This window comes from Cornus florida, unplaced genomic scaffold (genome assembly GCF_030987335.1).
Source record: "Cornus florida cultivar Cherokee Brave unplaced genomic scaffold, ASM3098733v1 CherokeeBrave_3.0.0_Hap2_Chr01, whole genome shotgun sequence".
Lineage (NCBI taxonomy): Eukaryota > Viridiplantae > Streptophyta > Magnoliopsida > Cornales > Cornaceae > Cornus > Cornus florida.
In genome coordinates this window covers 41,519,820-41,545,008 of record NW_026775571.1, presented here as the reverse complement: position 1 = coordinate 41,545,008, position 25,189 = coordinate 41,519,820, and the positions used below count along the sequence as shown (strand labels likewise).

The 25,189-nt window shown below is 37.4% G+C and overlaps 1 protein-coding gene across 2 annotated transcripts in view; it reads right to left on the bottom strand.

The window, feature by feature from the left end:
• Positions 1–25,189, bottom strand: part of LOC132295299 (DExH-box ATP-dependent RNA helicase DExH16, mitochondrial) — an 84,850-nt gene that overhangs the window by 57,202 nt on the left and 2,459 nt on the right. The window contains exons 2-6 of one of the 2 annotated variants that reach the window (XM_059793502.1): positions 22,435–22,558; positions 21,691–21,812; positions 21,373–21,563; positions 19,321–19,461; positions 4,206–4,328 (exon numbers count right to left, since the gene is read on the bottom strand). In XM_059793502.1, coding sequence (XP_059649485.1) covers positions 4,206–4,328; positions 19,321–19,461; positions 21,373–21,563; positions 21,691–21,812; positions 22,435–22,558 — 701 coding nt within the window. The remainder of the gene's footprint in view (positions 1–4,205; positions 4,329–19,320; positions 19,462–21,372; positions 21,564–21,690; positions 21,813–22,434; positions 22,559–25,189) is intronic. The other variant, XM_059793511.1, reaches the window with a different exon arrangement.

Genomic DNA, 25,189 nt, shown 5'->3' with positions numbered 1-25,189 from the left:
GGGTGTCTCATGTATGCAATGGTTTGTACACAGCCGATTATCTCACATGTAGTTAGTGTAGTGAGCAGATATATGGCAAATCCCAAAAAAGAGCATAAAATTGTAGTAAAGTGGATTTTCCATTATCTTGCTGAAAGAGTTGATTCTGGTATTCTGTTTGACCAGAATGGAGCTTCAGAAGAAGTTGGATACATAGACTAAGATTATGAAGGGGATCTTGACATAACGAGGTCCATCACAGGCTATATGATCAAGTTTGCAGGCGGACCGATATGCTGGAGATGGGTTCCACACTTCTACAGTCTACAGTGCATTATCCACAACAGAAGCAGAGTATATGGCAGCGACAAAGGCAGCAAAGAAAGCCTTGTGGAGAAAAGGACTCTTTTAGAGTTTAGGTGCAAGCAAGGGAGTATTAAGTTGCACTATGAGAGAAAAGTGCCATTCACTTGACTAAGAATCAAATGTATTATACGAGGACAAAATACATAGACGTGCAGTACCACAAGATCAAGGAGTGGAAATCCTCAGAAGACATACTATTTGTGAAGGTTCACACAAAGGAAAATGTGACTGACATGTTGAGCGGCTAAGAGCACTTTCTTTTTATTGGTAATCGGGGAATCGGGCAGAGGAAGCATCTCGTCACATCCGTCTTCCACAACCAGCTAAATGCAAAACAGCTACTATTGAGGTTCCCAGAAAGGCGCTTTCAGCTGGACAACAGCTAAATCCTTGGATTGCTTCATCCTAGCATGGAACAAAATACGGACGATAGACGACAAAGTCAGTTCCTATAAAGATGTTCAAGCATTGTTTAGACTTAATTCATCTCACACATTGAAGACGAAACCCTACAATCAAAGGAGGTGTATTGAGGTGCCTCAGAAGGCAGGCACCATGGTGGAGAGACATCTGCAGAATCCTCAAGAAGACTTGACAGAATTTGAGCCAAGAAGGAGATTTGTTTTTGTATGCACGCGCCTCAATTTGTTATTGGGTTGGGCTTTGTTTAGGAATGTCTTGTTAGACTTGGGCCCAAAGTAATTGTTCTTGAGCCCCAAGTATTTGCATTTGTTCCCAACAAAGATTCAATTCCTTGTCCACCAAGGAATTGTATTACTGGCTTAACCAGCCATGGGTTATGAGCTCTATAAATAGTGACCCACACTTTAAGTTGAGACAAGAAAATGGTATTAATTTCATGAAACAATTCAAGTTGAACAAATTGTCAGTAAGTCGTTTTCACCGCAATTTTTTTTTACAAGTATGTTTTATGCTCATCATGTTTTGTTTGAGATTTTGCCCATTTCTAAAGAAACTAATGCAAATGTTACTTTGATAATTACAGTGTAAGGTATCCAGAGTAAAACCCAGTTAAGCAGCAAAAGGGTAGCATGACTTTCTGCTATTTGATATTGACGCGGACAATGCTCAACTGATAAAAATATATGCCACTACTAGGGTGACAGAGACGATAAATTTCTCAATTTTACAAAAAAAAAAATGATATTTCATGAATTAGAAAATCAAATTCATTGATTGATAGATATAGATAGCTTGATTGGTTGAGTGATTGAATTACGGCTAAGACAAGAGACTTAAGTGTTGGAGAATCAATTCGGATTCATGCCGGGAAAGTCAATAACGGAGGCTACTTTACTTATTGAGGAGACTAATGGAAAGATGTAGAGAGGAGAAGGATCTCCATATGGTTTTTTTTATTTGGAGAAAGCGTGTAACAGGGGTACCTAGAGATCAAATATAAAGGTTTTAGAGAAGGAAGGAGTCACAAAGGGATATATTGACACAATAAAGAACATGTCTGACGGTTGTGTGACTAGTTAGGACGCCTGTGGGGAAACAAGGGATTTCAATTTATTGTAGGCTTACATAAATGGTCAGCATTAAGTTCATACCTTTTTGCCTTAGTTATGGATGAGCTGACAAGGCACGTCCAACATGAGATTTCATGGTGTATATTATTTGCCAATGATATTATTTTAGCGATGACCATAAAGGAGTTGATGCTAAATTGCAGGTTAGGAGAAAAGCTTTAGAACTATAAGGGTTTAAGATAAATATATATATATATAAAAAAATAATAATAATAAAAAATAAAAATAAAAATTGAATATATGAAGTGTAACTTTAGTAAATCTAGTTACACAAATGAGGATGCAGTGAGGATTGAGAATCAAGAGGTACAAAAGGCGAACATTTTAGCTATTTAGGCTCAATTATTCATAATGACGGAGGAATTGGAGACAACGTTAACCAAAGAATCAAGGCATTATGGGTTAAATGGAGGAGTGCATCTGGTATATTGTGTGATAGGCAATACCCCTTTACAATTGAAAAGAAAGTTCTATCAAACAGCTATTAGATGAGTCATACTTTATGGCATAGAATGTTGGAAGCTAGGAAACATGTGCATAAAGTGAGTGTGGTGGAAATGTGAATGTTGAGAAGGATGTGTGGTAATACTAGAAAGGATAGAATTAGAAATGATCACATTTGGGAGATGGTTGGAGTAGCAAAATTGGAGATAAAATGAGAGAAAATCAGTTAAGATGGTTTGGACATGGGCAAAGAAGACCCTTGAGTGCAGCGGTTAGGAAAAATGACAGTCCACGTTGAGGGTAATACTAGGGGAAGAGGAAGACCAAAGTTAATGTGGGTAGAGTTTAGTAAGGAAGGATACGATAGATAGCACGTGGATTGAGTAAGGCCATGGCCTTAAATAGAGCATAATGGAATCATAGGATTCATGTAGCCGACCCCGAGTAGTTGGGAAAAAGGCTTGGTTGTTGTGGATGTAGTTGTTGCTGTTGTTGTTGTAGAAATAGATAGCTGGATTACTGAATTTCAAGTCAAAACTCTCCTGAATATATAACATAAAACACATAAATTTCAAACTAAATGTATGCATAGCATGTGCTCAAACCCCAAGAACACGTGGGAATATTCAATAAACATCACACAATGTAACTCAAAGAAAAAGAACATGAAAGCCTGTTTGGTTCAACATATAAAGCCCCGATACTTCTATAAAAGGAACATACCCTTATCGTGTCCAAGTAGGACACCGACACTACTTGGATACTCGCGGATATGTGTTAAATACTTCCTAACCATATCCAAAATTTGAAAATACTTTTTTTTATTTGTAACACGCATCTGATACTTCTTAGATACTCTGGCCACGTATTCGATACTTCCTGTATACTTCAATACACATATTTACCAAGTCTTAAACATTCAAATATAATTTTTTTTTCATATATAACATCGTAGTATAATTGTTAAGAACAGCATAAAATTCCTTCAAAATGAAATATTTGGAAATATATCATGTCTAATTTAGTCTAAAATTTATTCAAACAATATCACTCTCGACCCTTAGCATGTTTTTTCCCAATTTTTCTAAGGAAATAGTAGCAAAATATATAACATGACGTAAAAATTTGTATTTTAAATTTATACACACATGTTTATTTTTTATTTTTTATACATATCTACATTAATAAAGTTAATTATTTTAACTTGTCCTTGCAGTATGCTTATCCTATTTTTCAAGAATTTGTCGTATCTGTGTGGCGACAGTCTGTATCTTGTATCCGTGCCCATGCACCATAGAGTTCAACTGGTGGATCATCCTAGGTCAAAACAAGATCACAGGAAATCAACTACTAAAATAGGTTCGATCCAGTTCCACCAGGTCAGTGTGTAATGTGGCTTACATTGTTTCACCCAGGTTTCATCTCAATTTGGGAAAGTTAATCCAACATCATAAAGAGGAAAATCACCAGGCCATCCAGCTCAGCTGGTCTAGGTTTTTAAATTGTTTCATTGAGAAAACAAATTTAAATCAAAATCGAGGTTCAAATTTTCAATTAGAACTCCTTGCCCATTGTGCCACATGGTAAATAATCAGCCACCACAACTTCATGTTGTTGAATGCAAAATAATGATTACAATGTCTTGATAACCACATGTTCATGGTATACGTATCCTTCAACTAAAAAAATTTAGGAAATCAAAAATATAAAAATAAAATAAAAAACCTATAAAAAAAAAAAGAGAGAGAAGAAGAAGATGGAACAAAACAGTTACACTGATGCCATTTAGATGAGTCATAAAAGAAAACTACTAGCAGAAAAGATGGATATATATATATATATATATCAGAAGCAATTCCACACCTTTAGTCGGTATATCTCTTTGCGTGAGAAGGTTACAATACAGTCTCCAGTTCGTATATTAGAAAAAGATCCAAGAGGAGCCTTCAATGGAACTAGAGGCGAAAGCCTCTCATAATATTGAACCTAAAAGAAAAGAGGAAACAATACATAAAAAAACAACAAGAAGCAAAAAATGGTATGGTTAAGAATTAGCAGGAAACCAACAGCCATCAGAGGCCAGTAAGTTGGTTACAAACAATAAGTGGATGGAATGTGTAGACATGATATCTAAGAAAGAAGTTAACTTCATGATTTCATTTTTAAAAAATCATTTATCAAAAGATAAAATATAAAATAACATAGCAAAGACCAAAATAAAAAATAAAAGAAGAAGAAGAAGAAAAAGAAAAAAAGAAAGGAAGCAAAAAATTAGAACTCCAAACCACTCTTATGAAGTTACCAGAAAAAAAGGAAGAGAAGAGGAATGTTACCACGTATAAGGCAGAAACATAAAAGCCTATGTGCAGCGATTTTATGGGAAAAAAATAAATAAATAAATAAACATTAAAAAAAAAAAAAAATCTAAAAGGGGTGCGTAGCTATAAGACCTAAAATTCACAGAAGGAAGAGGAAAGAGTACAAGCTAAGAAAAGAAGCTATCTGACTTTAAAGAGGAAAGAATTTTTGAAATTTTCCTTTGGTCAATTGTTGAATTGAATAAAACCAACTGAAACGAGAATCGTTCTATAGAACATCCCTTCTTTTATTTAATCACACGTCATAAACATATACCACAAGAATTCTTATTCACATTATGACTCCTAATAGTTAATATTTGGATTGACAGAACAATATAAATAGAATATTCATTGAGGGAATTCAGCATCACAAGTTTTAGAATAATCTCTTTATGAAGGGAAAGAAAGTCAATTTATTCCTTCTTACCAGACATCTGAACCATCAGTTGTCTTCTTATGAAAATCGGTTTTAAAAGGTTTGCCAAGCATGGGTTTTTCCTTTTCTTTCTTTTTTTACTTATTACTTCCTTTTTTTTTTCTTTTTCTTTTTTGGAAGTAGATGGTTGTAGAATTGTAGTTTTCCCTCACATACAATAATAGACTTTTATATTTTGAAATAATGATAGGCCATTACTTAGTGCAATGGTATAAGCTTATGCTAAAAAGCATAAGGTGCGGAATCTATCCCCAAAAGTAGCCACTTAATACAAAAAACTAAATATAAAAATAAAGTCAGAGCTTAGGTTTGTCTCCATTGTTCCCCTATTACCAACCCACTTCAACAAGATTCACACTGAATGTGCTTTTATATTTGAAATAATGAGATTGAACACGAAAAAAGATAAAAATCCCACCCAACACCTGCTTTAACATATTTTTATTTAAAATTATAGCCATTCATGTGTTGCGAGCAATCATGAGTTTTAAAACATTGCCATGAAAAGAAAAAAAAAATTAGCTTGGTAAAAAGATCAAAACCACCTAGAAACACAGGACCATGTCCGACACTACAAGAATGCTGAAATGAACAAGTGGCTAAGGAGATTCGGAGGCGAATGTTGTTGGCTTTGGAGGAGGGTTGTTGCATGCTGTTTTGGGGAGGAGAGAGGTGGTTGGGCCCATAGTTGTTAAAGGCTCAAGGCACACAAAAGCGCAAATGCCTCCTGGAGCCTGAGGCGCAAGGCACAAGGTGAGGCGCGCGCCTGACTGAAGCAAGGCGCACGTTGAAAAAAAAAAAAACAAAACAAAACTCACCCAATAAAGTATTAAAGATGCAATAGTATATATAAAGATGCAAAAGTCAACTAAATGAATTACTTAAGTTCAATATTCAACATTCAACATAAAGATGCCAAAGGCAACTAAGAAGACAACACCAACAAATCTAAATATCATCCTCGTCATCAATAAGCATAACATCATTTTGAAGATCGAAGCTTTATATATTATTTTGCAGACCAGAGTCCAAACAATCAACTGCAAACCGGCAAGGAATCAAGTTTCCTCTTTTGGCTGTCAATGAATGACATAAATTGTCTTTAATTGGGAATTGTATGAAGACTTTTGATAAAATATGTGTTGACACCAACTAGACAGATTATTTCAACTGCAAACCAGTAAGGAATCGAATGTCCTCTTTTGTCTGTCAATGAATGACATAAATTAATGGAAAATACAAATGATATGGAGCATTGCTGTGAAGGTGATGATGCTGTCGATATAGAAGCAGATGAAATTAAGGTGCAGCATAACATGATCTACAACTTGTTCCTTTTAAAAGACATCTTCAATTTATTTCTTAATTTTTCAATGATATATACCAGGAAAGACAATGATCTACAACAATGATATGCTATTTAAAAATAAAAATAAAAATAAAAATAAAAGAAGAGCCGAGACGAGAGAAGAAGAATAGAGAAAAAAAAATAAAAATAAATAAATAAAAGAAGAGCCGAGAGAAGAAGAATAGAGAAAAAAATAAAATAAAAAAATAAAAAAAAGGCCAAGAAGAGCTGAGACTCGAGAGAAGAAGAAGAAGAATAAATAAATAATAAAATAAAAAATAAAAAAATAGAGAAAAATAAATAAAAATAAAAATAAAAGAAGAGCAAGAGCCGAGACTCGAGAGAGCTGACTGCCGAGAGAAGAAGAAGAAGAACTAAAGAAAAGAAGAAGAATAGAGAAAAAAAAAAAAAAAAATCTGAGAGTCTGAGACTAAGAGATCTGAGAAGCAAGAAGGAGAGAAGAAGAAGAGAGGGAAGGAGAATTTACCGGCTTCGCAGATCCGGCAGATCCAAGACTCCAAGCTTCGCAAATGAGGATCCGGGCTCGTACTTCTCTGTCCTTTTGCTTTTTGGTAACTTGGTTCTCCTTTTTTTCTTTTCTTTTTCTTTTGTAGTCTTGTATAGGTTTTGTAATAAACAAATAAAAACTAAACTAACAATAAACAAATAATAAACCCATACACAACCAAAATAATAACAAAAAAAGTAAAAAAAAAAATTCAAGCAGGCGCGCCTTTTCCTAAAAGGTGCTCGCCTAGTACAAGGCAGTCGCCTTGAGACAATCAAGGCCCCAAGGTGGCGCCTGGAGGCGCCTTGCGCCTCAGGTGCGCGCCTTCAACGCCTTTAACAACTATGGTTGGGCCTCTAGTGCGGTCAGTTCATCTAGTGGCATGGGTGTGTGGAAGCTCATTCGAAAGGGCTGAGATGAATTTTCGGAAAATATTAGATTCCGAGCTCAGAATGGCAGAGATATTCGGTTCTGGAAGGACTTATGGTGTGGTTAGTAATACAGTTAATGATGAAGCTTGGTGTGATATTGTTCATATGGATGCCTGTCATATCTTATTAGGAAGGCCATGGTTGTTTGACAAAGACATGATCCATTATGCTAGAGCCAATACCTACTTGTTTTAGGGAAAAAGTTGACTTTGCAGCCACTTAAAGAAGAAATCACTTGACACTCCTAAGGCTGCCAAAGTCAATGGGTTTTTGACAGCCCACAAGTTTGAACTTTTGAGAGCAAGGAGATGGGAGTTATGCATACACTTGTTGCTAAGAAAGTACAAGAAGAACAGCCTTTAAATTTTGATGAGTATCCAATTGAAATTCAGCATATACTGATGGAGTTCCAAGAGCTGGTTGGTGATGATTTACCACAAGGTTTGCCACCAATGAAGAGTATTCAGCATACTATTGATATGGTGCCTGGTGCAGCTTTACCAAACCTTCCTGCTTATAGAATGCCACCCACGCAACGAGCTGAAATTCAAAGGCAAGTGGAAGACTTGATTGTTAAGGGTTTTGAGCGTGAGGGCAAGAGTCCTTGCGCTGTTTCAGCATTGCAAACACCAAAAAAAGATGGATCATGGAGGATGTGTGTGGACAGTCGTGCCATCAACAAAATTACAGTGAAATACCAGTGTCCCATTCCTTGATTAGAGGATATACTTGATATGTTAGTGGGGTCCAAGGTGTTTCAAAAATAGACTTGAGAAGCGGGTATCATCAAATTCGTGTGAGTGGTGATAAATGGAAGACAGCCTTCAAAACTCCGAATGGAATTTACGAGTGGTTAGTGACGCCATTCGGACTATCCAATGCTCCTAGCACATTTATGCGAGTTATGACCAAGGTACTCAAACCTTCCTTGGGCTCATTTATAGTTGTTTATTTTGATGACATATTAATATATAGTCATACAAGTAAAGAGCAATTATTCCATTTGCGCCAAGTCATGGAGGTTCTCCGTTAGGAGAAGTTGTATGTAAACTTGAAAAAGTGCTCTTTTCTATGCGACAAAGTTGTGTTTCTTGGCTTTATTGTTTCAGCCGATGGTTTGCAAGCTGATCCTGAGAAAGTAAGAGCTATTAAAGAGTGGCCAGTACCACAATCTGTGGGTGACGTTTGAAGTTTCCACAGATTGGTTTCACTCTACAGGAGGTTCATTCGCAATTTCAGTTCCATTATGAGTCCAATCACTAAATGCTTGAAAGCAAATGCTTTTTAGTGGTCAAAATAGCACAAAGAGCCTTTGAAAAAATAAAAAGATTGATGACAGAAGCTCCAATACTCACACTACCAGAGTTTGAGAAGCTATTCACTCGAGTGTGATGCACATGCAGGAAGAGAGGCTGTTTTGAGTCAAGAAGGAAGGCCGGTGGAATTTTTTAGTGAGAAGTTGTCTAGTGCTAAATGTTGTTATTCCACCTATGATTTGGAATTTTATGCTTTGGTTCATGCAATCCAACATTGGGAACACTGCCTAGCCTATAAAGAATTTGTGGTTTATTCAGATCATCAAGCCTTAAGGTACTTGAATTCTCAAAAGAAGTTGAATGCTCGACGTCAAATGGAGTTCATACCTTCAAGAGTTCAACTTTTGCCTCAAGTACAAAACTGGCGAGTCTAATAAAGTTGCAGATGCTTTGAGTCGGAGGAACCTATTGTTGACAGTGATTAGTACTCAAGTTATTGGATTTGAGGAGTTGAAAACTCAGTATGTTGCAAACCCGTATTTCAGCTCTGTAGTTGCTGAACTTCAACACCCTGCGGGTTGGAAGATGCTGCCATTCAGAATGCATGATGGGTATTTGTTTAAAGGAAACTTCTTGTGTATTCCAGAGGGATCATTACGTTAACAAATTATTAGAGAACATGGAAACGGGTTAGGATGACATTTTGGTAGGGATGAGACAATGGCTATGATGGCTGATCGTTGTTATTGGCCTGGAATGTTCAAGGATGTGAATAGGCTGGTTCGGAGGTGTCAGATTTGTCAGTTTGGGAAGGGGAGTTCACAAAACACAGGTTTATACACACCCTTACAGATGGCAGAAGCTCCTTGGGTTCATATTAGCATGGATTTTGTGTTGGGACTTCCGAAGACAGCAAGGGGCCATGACAGTTGTAGACACTAAAATTTCATGGGCTTTTGTATTAATATATTGACCCATCAAATATGGTTCTCATATTTAATTAAATTATTTAATTGGCCCAAACTTGGTCAAGTTAAATTATTTAATTTGCCCAGTCCAGTTAGTTAAATAAAAATAATAATTATTTTCAATTAAATATATTTGGGAATAATTATTTTAATGGATAATTATCACAAGAAAAGACACATGTCATCATCCTCTTCGTCCAAGAAGTCTATAAATAGAGGCGTGGAGAAAGGAGGAAGAGGTCCAGAAATTAAAAGGGTCCAGAAATTCAGAGGGGCAAAAATTCAGACTCAGAAGTCCAGAATTCCAGAATAAAATACAGAAACTCTGCCGACATTCATCCCCAACACCCAAGCCTAAGCCTTGAAGAAGAAGAGCAACAAGCACAACCAAAGTCGTGCCGTTCTTCCTCAAATTCACAAATTCTCTGAAGGCGAAGAACAATAAGCACATCCAAAATCGTGCCATTATTCCTCAAATTCACAAATTCTCTGAAGATGAAGAACAACAAGAACATCCAAAGTCGTGTCGTTCTTCCTCAAATTCAAGAAAGAACAACAAGCACATTAAAATTGTGTCGTTCTTTCTCAAATTTAACAAATTTGAAAAATCACCAAACACCTTCCTTTCTCTGAAGAGAAAGTTTTGTCTGCTTTGAAGAGCTGTAACGGGGATAAAGCCCCAGGTCCAGATGGCTTTTCTATTCGTTTTCTTTTGGAGTGTTGGGAAGTGGTCCGAGATGATGTGATGGGCTCTTTTCATGCTTTCCATGCTCATGGCTCTTTTGAAAAGAGCTTGAATGCAACTTTCATTGCCCTTATTCCGAAAAAAGGAGGTGCGCTGGATGTTAGGGATTTTCGTCCTATTAATTTGGTGGGTTGTTTTTACAAGTTGCTTGCCAAAGTCTTAGCCTCTAGGCTGAGGAAGGTTCTGGATGGTGTCGTTTCTGATTCTCAGAATGCTTTTGTGGGAAGCCGTCAGATTTTGGATTCTGTTCTTATTGCTAGTGAATGTGTGGACTCCAAGTTGAGTAGTGGGGTTCCGGGTCTTTTGTGTAAGCTGGACATTGAGAAGGCTTACAACCATGTGAGTTGGAGTTTCCTCATCTACTTAATGGAGAGGATGGGGTTCGGGGAACGACGGAGGAGATGGATTCTTTTTTGTATCTCTTGTGCGCACTTTTGTCCTTGTGAATGGAGCTCCGACGGGGTTTTTCTCTAGTTCGAGGGGCTTGAGACAAAGGGATCCACTTTCTCCTTTCCTTTTTCTTTTTGTAATGGAGGCTCTTAGCAGGTTGTTGAAAAAGGTTGTTGATCTGGGATTGCTGAGAGGCTTTCGGGTGGGTAGAGATGCTACTAATCAGTTGGAGATTTCTCACTTGATGTTTGCAGATGATACCTTGGTTCTTTATGATACTGATGCGTCCCAGCTGAGACATTTGAGATGCGTTTTGATTTGGTTCCAAGTTGTCTCTAGGCTTAAAGTGAATGTTGGAAAGAGTGTTTTAGTGCCGGTTGGGGATGTTCCTGATATTGAGATGTTTGCTCAGATCCTCGGATGTGGTACTGGCTCGTTTCCTATTTCTTACTTAGGTTTGCCTCTGGGTACTCCTTCGAGATGTGTGGGGAGTTGGGATCCAGTGGTGAATAGATTTAAGAAGAGGCTGGTGGGGTTGGAAGAAGCAGTACCTTTCCAAAGGGGGGGCGGGTCACTCTGATCAAGAGCACTCTCTCTTACCTTCCCACTTATTTTATCTCCCTTTTTCAGATTCCTTCTTCGGTGACGGAGAGAATTGAGAGTTTGCAGCGGAATTTTCTTTGGGGAGGGAGAGGAGAGGAGTTCAAATATCATCTGGTTCGATGGGAGCAAGTGTGTCGTCCTCTTCGGAGTGGAGGTTTAGGGATTCGACGGTTGTTGCCTTTCAATAGGGCTCTTCTTGGGAAATGGCTTTGGAGATTTGGGGTTGAGAGGCTTTAGCTTTGGAGGAAAGTTATTGCCAGCAAGTTTGGGGAAATCAGTGGTGGGTGGTGTTCTCTTGAGGTACGTGGTCCTAGGGATGTGGGGGTTTGGACTTGCATTCGAAAGAGATGGGACGTTTTTCGTAATCATGTTCGCTTTAGGATCAGGGATGGTAGGAGGATCAGATTTTGGGAGGACCTTTGGTGTGGAGAGCTTCCCCTTGCTCTCTCTTTCCCTCGGCTTTACAGGATTGCTTCTGACAGGCAAGCCTTGGTGGTTGACTGTTATCACCTTGATAACGGAAGACTAACTTGGGACGTTTAGTTTAGGAGGCATTTTAAGGATTGGGAAATTGAGGAGGTCACTCGTTTTTTGGAGTTACTGTATCGTCTAGTGATCTCTTATGAGGAGGCTGATTATTGGCTTTGGAGTCCACACTCTCAGGGTCGTTTCGAGGTGAGATCTTTTTTCAGGTGCCATTCTGTTGGGGAGGGTGGCACTTTCCCTTGGAAGACTATTTGGCGTTCCAAGGCTCCCCTTAAGGTGGCCTTCTTTGCTTGGACGTCTATATTGGGTAGGATTTTAACCCAGGATAATTTGAGGAGGAGAAAGTAGATGGTTATCAATCGCTGTTACTTGTGTCGTTGCGATGAGGAGACAGTGGATCACCTTCTGTTGCATTGCAGTATGGCCAGAGATTGCTGGGATATGATGATTGGGTTATTTGGGGTCCCCTGGGTTATGCCCTGTTCCTCTAGAGGGTTGATTGAGGCTTGGAGAGGTTTCTCTGTTGGGGCGCTCATCCGGGATGCTTGGAGGGCTACCCCTCTCTGTGTTTGGTGGTGCATTTGGCTCAAGAGGAATCGGAGATACTTCGATGGCAAGGGAAAACCCATTTCTATGCTTAAGTTCTTTATTATTTCTACTCTCTTTTGTTGGGTCTCAGGGAGAGATTATCGTTCTGTTGAGGAGATTGTTATTTTTTTGGCCTCTTTGAAGGCTTGAGGCTTTTTGTGGCCTTTTCATCTTGTATCCATGGGTTTCGCTCCCCTTTGAGCGTTTTTTATAAAATTCTTACTTATCAAAAAAAAAAAAAAAAAGAATACCTCAAAGGATTGTACTCAAATTTTCATAAATCAATAAATTATTATTTGCCACATATTTTGTTCTTTTATTTGCAAATAAGAAATTTGTGTACAACAGTATTTTTTTTGCGGTGGACCATTTCTCCAAAATGGCGCATTTCATTACATGTTCTAGAACTGCAAATGCCACACATTTAGTTGATTTATTCCTCAAGCGGTGAGACTACATGGCGTGACAACTTCTATTGTTTCTGATAGAGATGTTAAGTTCACTAGACTCTTTTGGAGGACTGTATGGCAAAAGTTTGGGACTGAACTAAAATACTCTAGCACATGCCATCCGCAAAAAGATGGTTAAACTGAAGTAGTAAATTAAAGTTTGGGTAATATGCTAAGATGCCTTGTTGAAAGCAATGTGAAGACGTGGGATTTAATTATTCCGCAAGCTGAATTTGCATACAATAATTCCGATGAATTGTTGTTGATTATGGTGTGGTGATTGTCCATTGGCCTACTCCTTTCCTAGGCTTTTTAGAATTTGTTGATAGACATGCCTTGGTTTCCAGCTCTTATCGGTTTGATAGCGGTAGGATCACATGGGATGTGCGTTTTTGGCGTCATTTCCAGGATTGGGAGTTGGATGACATTCATGGATTTTTGAACCTACTGTATAGTCAAGAGCTGGATGGCAAAGGCCCTGACTCCTTCCTTTGGGGGCCCTCTACTCAGGGGAGATGTGAAGTCCATTCTTTGTTCTTTTGCCTCTCCGACTTATATGGCTCTGATTTCCCCTGCAAGACGGTTTGGCGCTCAAAGGCTCCTCTTAGAGTGGCCTTTTTTGTCCAGACTGCAGTTTGGGGCAAAATTTTGACTTTGGAAAATCTAAGAAGGAAAAGACAGGGTATTGTCACACGGTGCGACTTGTGTAAGAAGGATGGAGAGTCTATGGATCATCTTCTTTTGACTTGCCCCGTGGCTCATGATTGTTGGAGCTTTATTTTTTGGTTCATTCGGCGTCCAATGGGTTATGCCTTGGTCTTCAAGAGATGTGACAGACGCTCCACGCTTGTGATTTTTGGAGGGCAACACTCTTTTGTGTTTGGTGGTGCATTTGGGAGGAGAAGAAGAGAAGATCTTTCGACGGGAGGAATCTTCCATTGGGGCTTTGAAATTTCATATTATTATTTCTCTTTTTATTTGGGGGATGGGGAGAAATTGTATATCTTCTTTTTCTTTTTTCTTTTTTTTTTTTGTTGATAAGTAAAAATATCTATATCTATTATATATCTATAGAGGAGTTTGTTGATTTTTTGGGTTCCTTGAGTCCTTGTGACCTTTTTCTTTGGCTTCGGCCTTTGTGTAGCTTTCGGGATGAGTTCCCCCTGTTAAACGCTTTCTACATTATTCTTACTTATCAAAAAAGAATTGATGTATTTCTATATCTGAGAGTGATTTTTTTTTTTTTAACAAGTAATGATTAGAGATATGTAAAATCAATCAAAACCATAAGTACTCTGTTTTGCTTTTAGAAATGTATAATATTGGAATCAGTAAGGCAAAAACATAGAACCTGGTATATAACAGTATAAGTTAACATATTGTTGTCTTATAACCATTTCCTTTATGGTGATTGAGGATCAATAGCACTTTGGATAGCAAATTTTGTACAAAATGGAGTCTGTAATTTGAGTTTTAGTTTTTGTTTATGTTATAAAAGTTAGGTAAGTTGAGTTACCTCTGCCGAATGGCAAGTCGGGTAATTCGAAGCTTCAATAAGGGGAAAAAGGTAAATTCAACTTCTAATATTGTGCACTCACCAATTTAAGGTTCATATGCATTCATCTATTTTATTATAACATGTTAGATTTTTTAAATTACATGTTTTGAACCATAGAAATGTGTTTTGGAATGCATAAAACTGTTTTTGAAAAGTCAAATCTAATTACAACTAGGACCGGGAGTTTGACCGATCAAAGGATTAATCAAGGCTCACTGCCCTCGAGAGTTGCAAAAAAGCAGTTTCGAAATTTGATTTGAAGTCTCTTAACCTCAAACTTTTTCAGCTTCCAAGGTCCATAAATAATACTTTATGCTTTCAAAAATCATACTCTAGTCTACAGCAGCCATAGAGAGCGTTATCGAGCAACGTATTTTTTGTGAGGCATATTGTGCAGCCTAGCAATCAAATGCTAGACTTTTTATGTTGCTATTCAAGAGGCGAATGATTTAAATACAGGAACTGTTGTTGCTAATCCAGCTTCTGAATTATTTGTCGAATTGGCTTATCCTATTGACAGGTTGATACTTGCCCTCAAGAGAAGGAAGAGTGGGGTAATTTTCAGGGTGAAATGTACCCAGGGATTGCTGAGATGAGGCTAAGGATGACCTTCCTCAACATATCTCCGAACTTCGCTATTCTCAAGATGTCATTAATAATAAGAACTTTGATACTGCACTTTGTGATATTCAAGCTGTTAATGATGGTAAGTTAAGTGAGTAGGATGGTTTTACATGCTCAGACTCTCAAATTCATGGTCAGAAAGAGTATGTTAAGGCCAAGAAGGAAAAGAAGGAAGTGCTTGATGCCTCTGTGAGGATTACAAGAGCTATGAGTGCTGGTGGAACTATTCCACCACCCAATTCTTCTCAATGATTCGGCACTGGAATGTCTAAGTAGACCTCTAATGCAAAAGGAAGTCAAAAGTTGGATTTCCTTAGAACAATGTTTCTGTGCTATTTTGCTTGAAACTAGAGTTAAAGAAGAAAAATTCTCTAGGATTTCAAAAAGGTCAATCCGGCTTGGTGTTGGGCTGCTAACTATGATTCGAATCCTCTTGGAAAAATTTGGGTAAGTTGGACTTCTATGTTCTCTGTGGATGTTGTGCATTCAGACTCCCAACATATGTTGTTGCAGTGCAAGATGAGATCTTCTAATCAAACCTTATTTGTCCTCCTATCTATGTTGTTGAAGTGCAAGACAAGAGCTTGTGGTGGCAAAGATTGATTACTTCAAAGTTGTTTTATAAAACAATTTTATATTAAAACAATCAGATATTTATGCTTATATTTTAGTTCAAAGATTCAAACTCTTGCACGATCATCTTTGACTCTCTCTTGTTCTCTCACCGACCAAGTTTTGCTGCTGGTGGAAGGTCTCTCTCTCACCTCTTTTCTCTCTTCTTCTTCGTCTTCTTCTTTTCTTCTTTTCTTTCTCCTTCTTCTTCTTCACAAACCCTATATGCTTCATTTTTTTTCCTTTCACAACAAAAATCATTTTCTCTTTTTCCTTTTTCCTCTTGTTTCCATGAACTTTTTCTCTTCTATGGATTCTAACCTTTATCTTTAACTAAGAAAAAAACCCTAATCTTCTTTGTTTCTTTGTTTTTTTCTCCTTCTTAACCCTCTTTCCAACATTCTTTCTTTTTCCCAGCAAAACACAATTGTTTTTCATTATTAGGTTGATAAAAAATAACACTACTCTTAATTTCTTAAAGTACAACATCATATATTGTTAGCATATATGATACCACGATTTATGGTATGACTTACCATAATAGCAGAGATTTAACTATGCATATAATAGCATATATGATACCACGATTTATGGTATGACTTACCATAATAGCAGAGAATTGACTATGCTATAGAATATGCCATAGAATATGCCATAGAATATGCTTTAGAATAAGTTGTGATTTGATTTTGATTTGATTTAGTTTCCTTTCTTGTAATATGAGCATGTGCTCATTTTATCTATAAATACTAAAGCTGTGAATGAGTAATTCATATCATTCAACTCCTTTCTCTTCTTTTTATATATTTCTACTTATATATATATATAATATTTATTATTTGTCATGTCCCCGCCATGTTTGTGTCCTAATTTTTTAGGATTTGTCATGTCGCCATGTCCGTGTCATGTCGTATCCGTGTCCCGTATCCGTTTCCGTACTTCTTAGCCTCTGTGAACGAAGTTAGAAGAGAAGTTGACGCAGACGAAGCATTGAGACAAGCATCTGCAATGAAAGTGGTAGAGTCCCCAACGGCTGAGACACTTCCTCAAAAACCTCAGACATTTGAGCATGTGACCTTGTTGTGCCGGACCAACTTCCACCCCAACCTCTAGTAGGACGTCCATGGAGTTTCCAACAATAACCCATAGCGTGCCTTGTCTTCCCGCAAAAATCACACTGCAGCTAGTCCTTTGCAGAGCCCCCACTCTTGCCATCAACACAAGACTGCCCAAACTGCTGATCTCTTTGAGGGATATAAGCTAGAGCAGAGCAATCCTGAGACAGTGTGTGAATCATAGCACTCCTACAACTCTCCTCCAGCTGGACATAGGAATAAGCTAGCCTCAAAGATGGAATTGGGAGATTATGGAGGTCACGGATTTCCCAGCTGTAATTTACAGCCAAGAGGTGGAGGGCTTGGGTATGGATGAGATGGTGCGGGAGGGGGCTCATTAAGAGGGATTTTTGAGGTAAGATCTTTTTACAGGAGTCTGATGGAGACCCCTGGCCCCATCTTTGCTTGGAAAGCTATTTGGAAGACAACAGCCCCATTGAAGGTGGCCTTCTTTACTTGGACTGCTGCCCTTGGAAGTATTCTGACTCTTGATAATCTCCAAAGGAGACGTCAGATTGTGGTGAATTAGTGCTGCATGTGCAAGAAGTCGGGGGAGGTGAGGGGTATTTGGGCCTATGTTCTTGGTTGCTTTTGATTTGGCTATGTTCTTTCCTGAGTCCACGGTTGACCTTTTAGAGGCGTGGAAAGGGTGTATAGTGGGGAGCCGAGTCAAAGATGCTTGGAGGGCCACTCCCCTTTGTTTATGGAGGGGCTTGTGGTGCAAGTGGCGCAAGAGAAATAGGAGATCCTTTGATGGAGAGGAGTCTCCAATTTGGTCTCTCAAATATAATATATTGTCTTCTTTATTTTTCTAGGTCAAAGGGAGAAATTGTAAATCTAAGGATGTTCTTTTGGATTTTGTGGAGCTCACCTTCAATGAATTATTAATTATCATATATATATGGGATTGGGATCCCTACCAAGCACCTGAACACGAATCTGGTCATACTCCATGTCAAGCATGGCTAAGTCACAAGCACGCTCCTTGTCTTTAAGTCTTTGAAATTTGGCATTGTCACTGGCACATTCTGCTTCAAAATCCTGATAACAATCTAATTCTTGCCACACTATATAGCTCAGTATAGTACCGTGCAATAGTCATATCTCTCTATTTGGTCTCATGAGCCTTCTTCCTTAGTTCATAGACCTGTGCGTCATTCCCCAACCGAAAGTAGGTCTGAGCCACCGCAGTCCAAATGTCATGAGAAGAAGGTATCCGTGACTGATATGTGGTAGCATGGAGTGTAACAACCAAGACATCACAAGTGAATTTTCTGACAACCATTTATCAGAAGTGAGATCAGATGACGCCGGTTTCTTGTGGTCTCCAGTCAAATAACCATACAGGCCACGTGCCCCAACTGACAAAGGCATCACCTAGACCACGCTAAGTAATTGCTCCCGTCCAATTTCTCAAGACTAATCTTGAGATGGGTTATTAACAAGGGCTGACACACTGAAGGTTGAACTCAATATGCAAGCAACAGGACAATCACACAATTACCAGACTTGAGTTGCATGCCAAATAATGTCAAAAATACAACCAAACACAGCCTGGAAATCGAAAATCTTGCAGAAAGAGCAGAACTACAGTGTTTTTCAAGAGAGCCGCAAGCCAAAAAAGAAGAAAAAATAATTCAAAACTTAAAATCATGCAACCAAACTCAGCACAATCCTGTATACAGCCTAGGCGCATCCTTCTATGGTGGATTGAAGCAAAAAATCCAACCAAAAAAGACCCAGCAAACAGATCGCACCAAACAGCCCCTTCGCCAAAAAATCGTTTCAAAAATAGAAAAGCACTAGAAGATGGCTTCAAAAAATTATGAAAAAAAATCCTAATCTTAAGCAGGAAGAGGCAATCCAGATGGTAAGAATTTCAAACCGTAACATGACCCTAACATGCTGACGTCAGCATACTGACACTGATGTCAGCACACCTCTGGGCCTTCTCTGACTCTTTCGAATGTTGTGGTGTCCTTTTGATGTTGAAACTTTGCTCTGATACCAAGTTGAAATATTATTTTAGGATTTGGATTGTTAGGATTTGAGGAGAAAGAAAGAAGAAGAAAAGAGAACAGAGAATGTAACAAAGGATTGTAGTATGCAATTGACATCTCTACAACCTTGTATTTATATTAGTCAAAAATAAAATTTACCAAGTTGAAATATTATTTTAGGATTTGGATTGTTAGGATTTGAGGAGAAAGAAAGAAGAAGAAAAGAGAACAGAGAATGTAACAAAGGATTGTCATATGCAATTGACATCTCTACACCCTTGTATTTATATTAGTCAAAAATATAATTTACAATAATATCCACGTGGTAAAATCCCACTAATTACCTGCTAATTATACTCATTATAAGAATATTCCCACGTAATCCAACAATGATAAAATAAATTAAAAAATAAGTGCAATTGTTCAAATAATTTCCCACGATTTAATCAGGCAGAATGTTAAACCACTTTTGTAGAACTGATAAATCAGAAATTTCATTACCTTGACATCATCACCAGTCACTTTAAGTATCTCCTGAATCAAAGGAACAGCAGCTGCATCTCCACAAAGATGAAGCTCATTGGCTGGTATTCCTAGCAGAGCACGAGTAAATGAAAAACCCCTTGTTCCACACCCTAACATCTGCAGGAAATAATATATATATATATATAATTACATATAAACCACCACAAAATTACGGGAAAATAATAATGAAGAGTTAGTTTCTGAATTAATGGGAGGAGAAGAGAGACAGAGAGCAAAGGAAATTAATAATATGAAAAGTTCTCCATAATATTTTATAATGAGAGAAGTACAAGTTTTCCACTAAACAGTGAGATGCAAGAAATCAACCTTAAACAGAAGCATAAAGATAAATGACCAAGAGAGTCACTTATTAAAAATAAATAAATAAATAAATGGACCAAGAGAGTCATTCTTGAACCTTCCTACAAAACTCCCTCTTCTCTGATATAGATTTGAACTTCTTTACAAGTCATCTAAAAGGCATAGGAGAACAATAAAAGAATTTAAATTGTAGACAAAAGTGGGAACATGTCATGGTTTAAACTTTCCACTTAGTTTATTTGAGCCTCTATGGGAGTGGAACTACCTCATGAAGAGAGACGGATAGAGAGTTGTTAAAGCATATGGGTTATTAGACTTCAGAGTAAAAATGGAAGGATTTTACGAAGCAAGCGCAAATTTCCCATTGACATCCTTGGTTTATTGAAGAGATAATCCATTACATTTCTGATGAAAATAAATAAATAAATAAATAAGAACTGATTTTTTTATACGTAAAAGGAACTGATTTTTTTATACGTAAAAGGAACTGATTTTTTTATTGGGCGCCAAAATGAGGATAAAGATTAAAGTGGCATATCTTATGCATCATTCATTTATTGATTGGAGTTCCGGGCCCTTGCCTTTGGCCTTGTCTCGACTCCCCCTGGACGGACTGAGACTCCCCCACCCCTTCGACAGCAATTCCTGCACTTGACGTCTGATCATCTCTAATTTTGTTATCTATACCATTAGAAGGATTTTCATTGTAGTTCTTTGCAGTACTTGTGAATAACAGACTGCCTCCCCAAAAATTTCTCAAGTAGTCCAGGCACTTGGTGTATTTGTACATATTCTGCAATTTATATTCATTAAAGTATTAAACCATTATTAGTTTTGGGGAGCCAATTGGTAAAAGATTTTTCACTTAAGTTAACATTTACTGGGTAGAAATGGATATCAGAAGGATGCGGTACCTCCAACCAGAGGGGAAAGAGAAAAGGATTCAAGAATGAGGTTCTAGTGAAAAACTACTATGACGATTACTAGATGTGTAAGAATCAAACAGAAACACTTTTAATTACCGGGAAATAAAATTAACATAAAAAGTATAAAAAATAAAAATAAAGAAGTTAGACTTCATCAGATTATTCAAAGACTGAGAATAAGATTCTTTGCTTCAGAAGAGTTTCGAATCAGTGTGCATAAGAGGATTTGATGGCGGATTCTGGAAAGAAAAGGAAAAAGGAAACAGAAAAAATGAGACTCTCAATCAAATCTTTCTTCTCAGATTTCATGATAGATTCTCCATTCCAGCATTTGAGACAAGTGGTTCTGTATTTCTAACCAATGTATCATACATGATACATGGAATTGTTGTCAATTCTCAAAAACATTATTACCACAGATCCGTACAACAAACAAACATTACCTTTGGGGTATAAATAGCTCAGTGTAGTTAAATGGCATTAGCTTTGATTTAACAACAAACCAAGCCTTTTTCCAAATATGTGGGGTCAGCTACAAGAATCATATTCTTCAATTCCACTCTATCAAAAGCCATAGCCTCAAACTAACTACATGCTACAAAATCTTTCTTGCTAACTCTACCCACATTAACTTCGGTCTTCCCCATCCCCTAGCATTACCCTCAATGTGGACCATGTCACTCTTCCTAAATGGTGGTACTTAAAGGTCTTTTGTGCACAAGTTAAGCTAACAACTCCTATTAATACCATTAGTAACACTATTAACAAACCATCAACATACCTGAATTTCATCAATAACAGCACAATCATAGTCAGAGGTCACATCTGCCATCTCTACTGTCACAGCCTTGTGCTTTGCACCATCAACTTCCTCTCTTTCTTGTCCTGTAATCAGACTGCAAGGAACTTTTGCATTGTTCAACCGTTTTGCCACCTCCCAAGCTAACAATCTTAAAGGCCCACAATAGATACCTGTAGCATAACAAAACATATGCGAACATTTCAACCAATTTACTTAAATCACCCTGCTAATTCTCTTATAACAATTATACAAAATATAACCAAGAAAATTATGGAAAAATTAGCATCTACAATGTACCAGAAGAACTGGACTCCAGTTGCTTCAGAGCATGATGTGTTTTACCGCTGTTTGTGGGACCCACATGTAGAATAACATTCCGATTCTTTTTTCGAGCACTTGGGTACCACGTATGAGGACGACTAAATTTCAAGACAAGAGAAACACAACTAAGTATCATAATAGAATTAAAAAATGACAGGAAAAGGTCAAACATCTTATAAGGTTTGAATAGGAATATTAAATCAATAAAATCATGAGCATTAAAAAAAAAAATTAATGAGTAAAACCATCAGCATTAAATTGAAAAAAAGGATTATGAAGCAATACTCTCAAATGAATGAAGTACAGAACAATAAGATTCTTTTCAGTACCTCAAAGCCCCTCCCCAACCCAACCGACAGAAAGAGTCAAACAAGGAAATAAAGTATTCAATATTACTTTATTAATGTTATTTTAAGACACAAAATCATGATTAAAAAATGGAGTACTTGGTCAAAAAGTTTAAATAAAATCACCACAAATAATAGGGCAAAAAGAAATTAGAAATTTCATTTAATATGCTAACCCATAGTGTAATAGAACATTCAATAAGATCGATATTTTATGAAGGACTAATTTTACATGTTATACAGAAAAATAAACAAGAAAAAGTTATATATTCTAGTGTCCGAACACTTTCCAAGTATTTCCAAACAATTATACTCCTCAAGTTAAAAAAAAAAAATTGCACACCAAGTAACAAGAAGCTAATATTATTCTTACGTCAGGTCTGTAAAATCAAACTTTGATACACCACTGGAACTGCAGAACGGTCTTGAGCAATCACAAATATCAGTTGAAGTTCCAGCCTTAAATTCCCAAGGTATCCTATAGGGCTCGATATAATCTGTTCAAGAAACAGGGGGCAGAGGGGAGTAGAAAATAAATAAAGCAACACAATTGGCTAAAATAATATGTTACACAATCACAGAAGTTTTATATTCTGATCAAACAACCAAATTGTTTAAAATTCAATAAAATATGTGCATGAATTAACAACTACCAAAAAATAGATTTTCTAAGAACTAAAAGGAATATCTCTCTTAGTTATATAACTACCAGCAGCTCCAAACTTATAAGGTAACTGTTAGGAATATGAGTAATGTGTAACATGTGCTTAATTTTGATTTTTGTCATGAGATCTTGATTTAAAGGTGTACAGTTGTGTTTCTATTTTTCGGGTCCACGTTTGCACGTTTCATTTGGGTGTGTGGATCCAGGATGAGTTTCGGACTCGGGAATTGTCATGGGCTCATATGAGAATAGTTGGGGACCCAAGTGAGAAGGATGAACCCAAGACCAAGAGTTGGTGGGAGGAAGGAGTAATTAGGAAAGAGTCATGGGTTATGTTTGCAATTTAGGAAACTTAAAGGATATAAATAAGAGGAAGAAGGAAGACCACCCCATTTCTCTCTTCTCTTTCTCTCGCTTCATTTGTCTTCCATCCACATTTCTTCTCCACCTCTCTAGATTTTGAGGCATTAGAAGTGGGATTTTGGGGAAGCTCAGGAAGGGAAGTTTGCCCTCCCCTCTTTTCTCTACCACTTCACCGATTCAAAGTTCCAACTTGGAGCATTTGGAATTTGGGTGAATTTTGAAACTTTGAGGTAGTGGTGTGTTAATTTATTTAACCCATGGTTTATAAGTCATGTTTATTTGGGTCTTAGCAGGCTTTATAGATGCTAGAAATGTATAACATGTCATTTATATTCTACTTGTTGAAATGATGAGGCTCTCCTGTGTGTGGTGTATATCTTGATACTATTTTGATACTAAGTATGTAGAGTTGTGGTATACATGCTTAAAGTTGTTTTGATTGTTGTAAAATAGCATTTTATATGTAAATTGTTGACATGAGGATTATATGTCCACTTATTGTTTATAAAATGTTCAAGAGAGGAATTTTACTTTGAAAATGAGTTTTGATGATGATGTGATGAATCACTTCACGAGATAGATATTGAGATATGCTAGAAGTATTGCTTGACGATATTTTTTTTTTTTTATAATTAAGCAAATTCATTCAAAATACGTTCAAAAGGGGAACGTGTCCCAAAGACAACAAAGGGATCCTATGGTCCCAAAGAAGAAATAAAATCAATCATCTCCTCCGGGGAGGAACAAGAAATAAAATCAATCATCTCCTCCGGGGAGGAACAAAGCCTACCCGAACCCCAAAAACATAAAGATGTAATAAAAGCTGACTTAAGAACAGCAATCGAGGATTCCTTTCCTTCAAAGGATTTATTATTCCGCTCCCTCCACAAACACCACCATAAACACAAGGGCGCCATCCTCTAAAACCCACGAGCATGACGATTATCTTGCTTAAAAGCATGTTATGAATTGTGGATTCATTACTTGTAAATGATTGTTATGTGGAAATTGGAACTTAGTTGATTGAATGATGATTTTCGGGATTCGATCTAGTAAATAGGGGGGGCATGGAGCCTTAGGGTTGATAGTCCCAAAACTTGGCCAAGCGGGTGTCATTACCGTCAGATTAGTAGCCCGTAAAGCAAGGGCAGGTGTGTGTGGCTTTTAGGCATGCATTCAGTCTGATTTTACGATCAATCCCGACTTTGGAAGATTTAGAATGTGATGTTAGTTAGGCGCAATGCCACATGCAACCAACTCTGCACGCGTGGCATACCATGGTCTATTCCGCATCTTGATACCACGTGTAACTTGGAGTAAAAGAGGATCGTTGAATCGATACGCTTAGGAGTCCAAACAAAAAATTTCATTTTCCTTTTGTTAGCCCAAAACTTGATTGAATTATTGTTGATAACAAACTATTAATGTGAGGATTTGACAATCTACTTGAGTGTTGTTATTCTCAGATTAATCATGAAACTCGGGTACTCAAAGGCTTAGTGGACCTATGGATCATGATTATGATGGAGCTCGAAGGTCAAGATCACGGGCAGTATAGGTAAACGTGCGCTAGGACTTGAATGTAAAGCAATAAATGTTGCATGTGCATTGAAAGCTCAAGTTTAGGACACTAAAATTGGATTAGGACCAAAATGAACTTATCACGCATATGCGGCATATCATACATGGTCACTAGAATGACTCGACCCTTGGACTTATATGAAGGAAAAACAGTCATTTGACTTAGTGAAAGTCACTTTGAACATAGAAAAGCTTATATCTATTGAATGCAAGTGAATAAGACATCAACTCATGTCGATGAAATGTATTTATGGCCTTAAGATCCTTGAGTTGAAAAATCCTAGAAGGACAAACCTAAGTCACATAATTCTCCATGGGTGACCGCTCCCAAGCTCCACGCGCGAATCGGAGACTTGGGAGCAGATTCACCCCAAATTAGCAAACTCTAATTTTGGTGTTCGCGAATTCAAATTTTCGATCTCTGAACTGTACGGGGAATCCTTTTAGTCAAGGCCGTTATGTCTAAAAAAAATAACCAATTGTGCGCAGGTATGAATTCAAACTGCAACCTGTTGCGAGG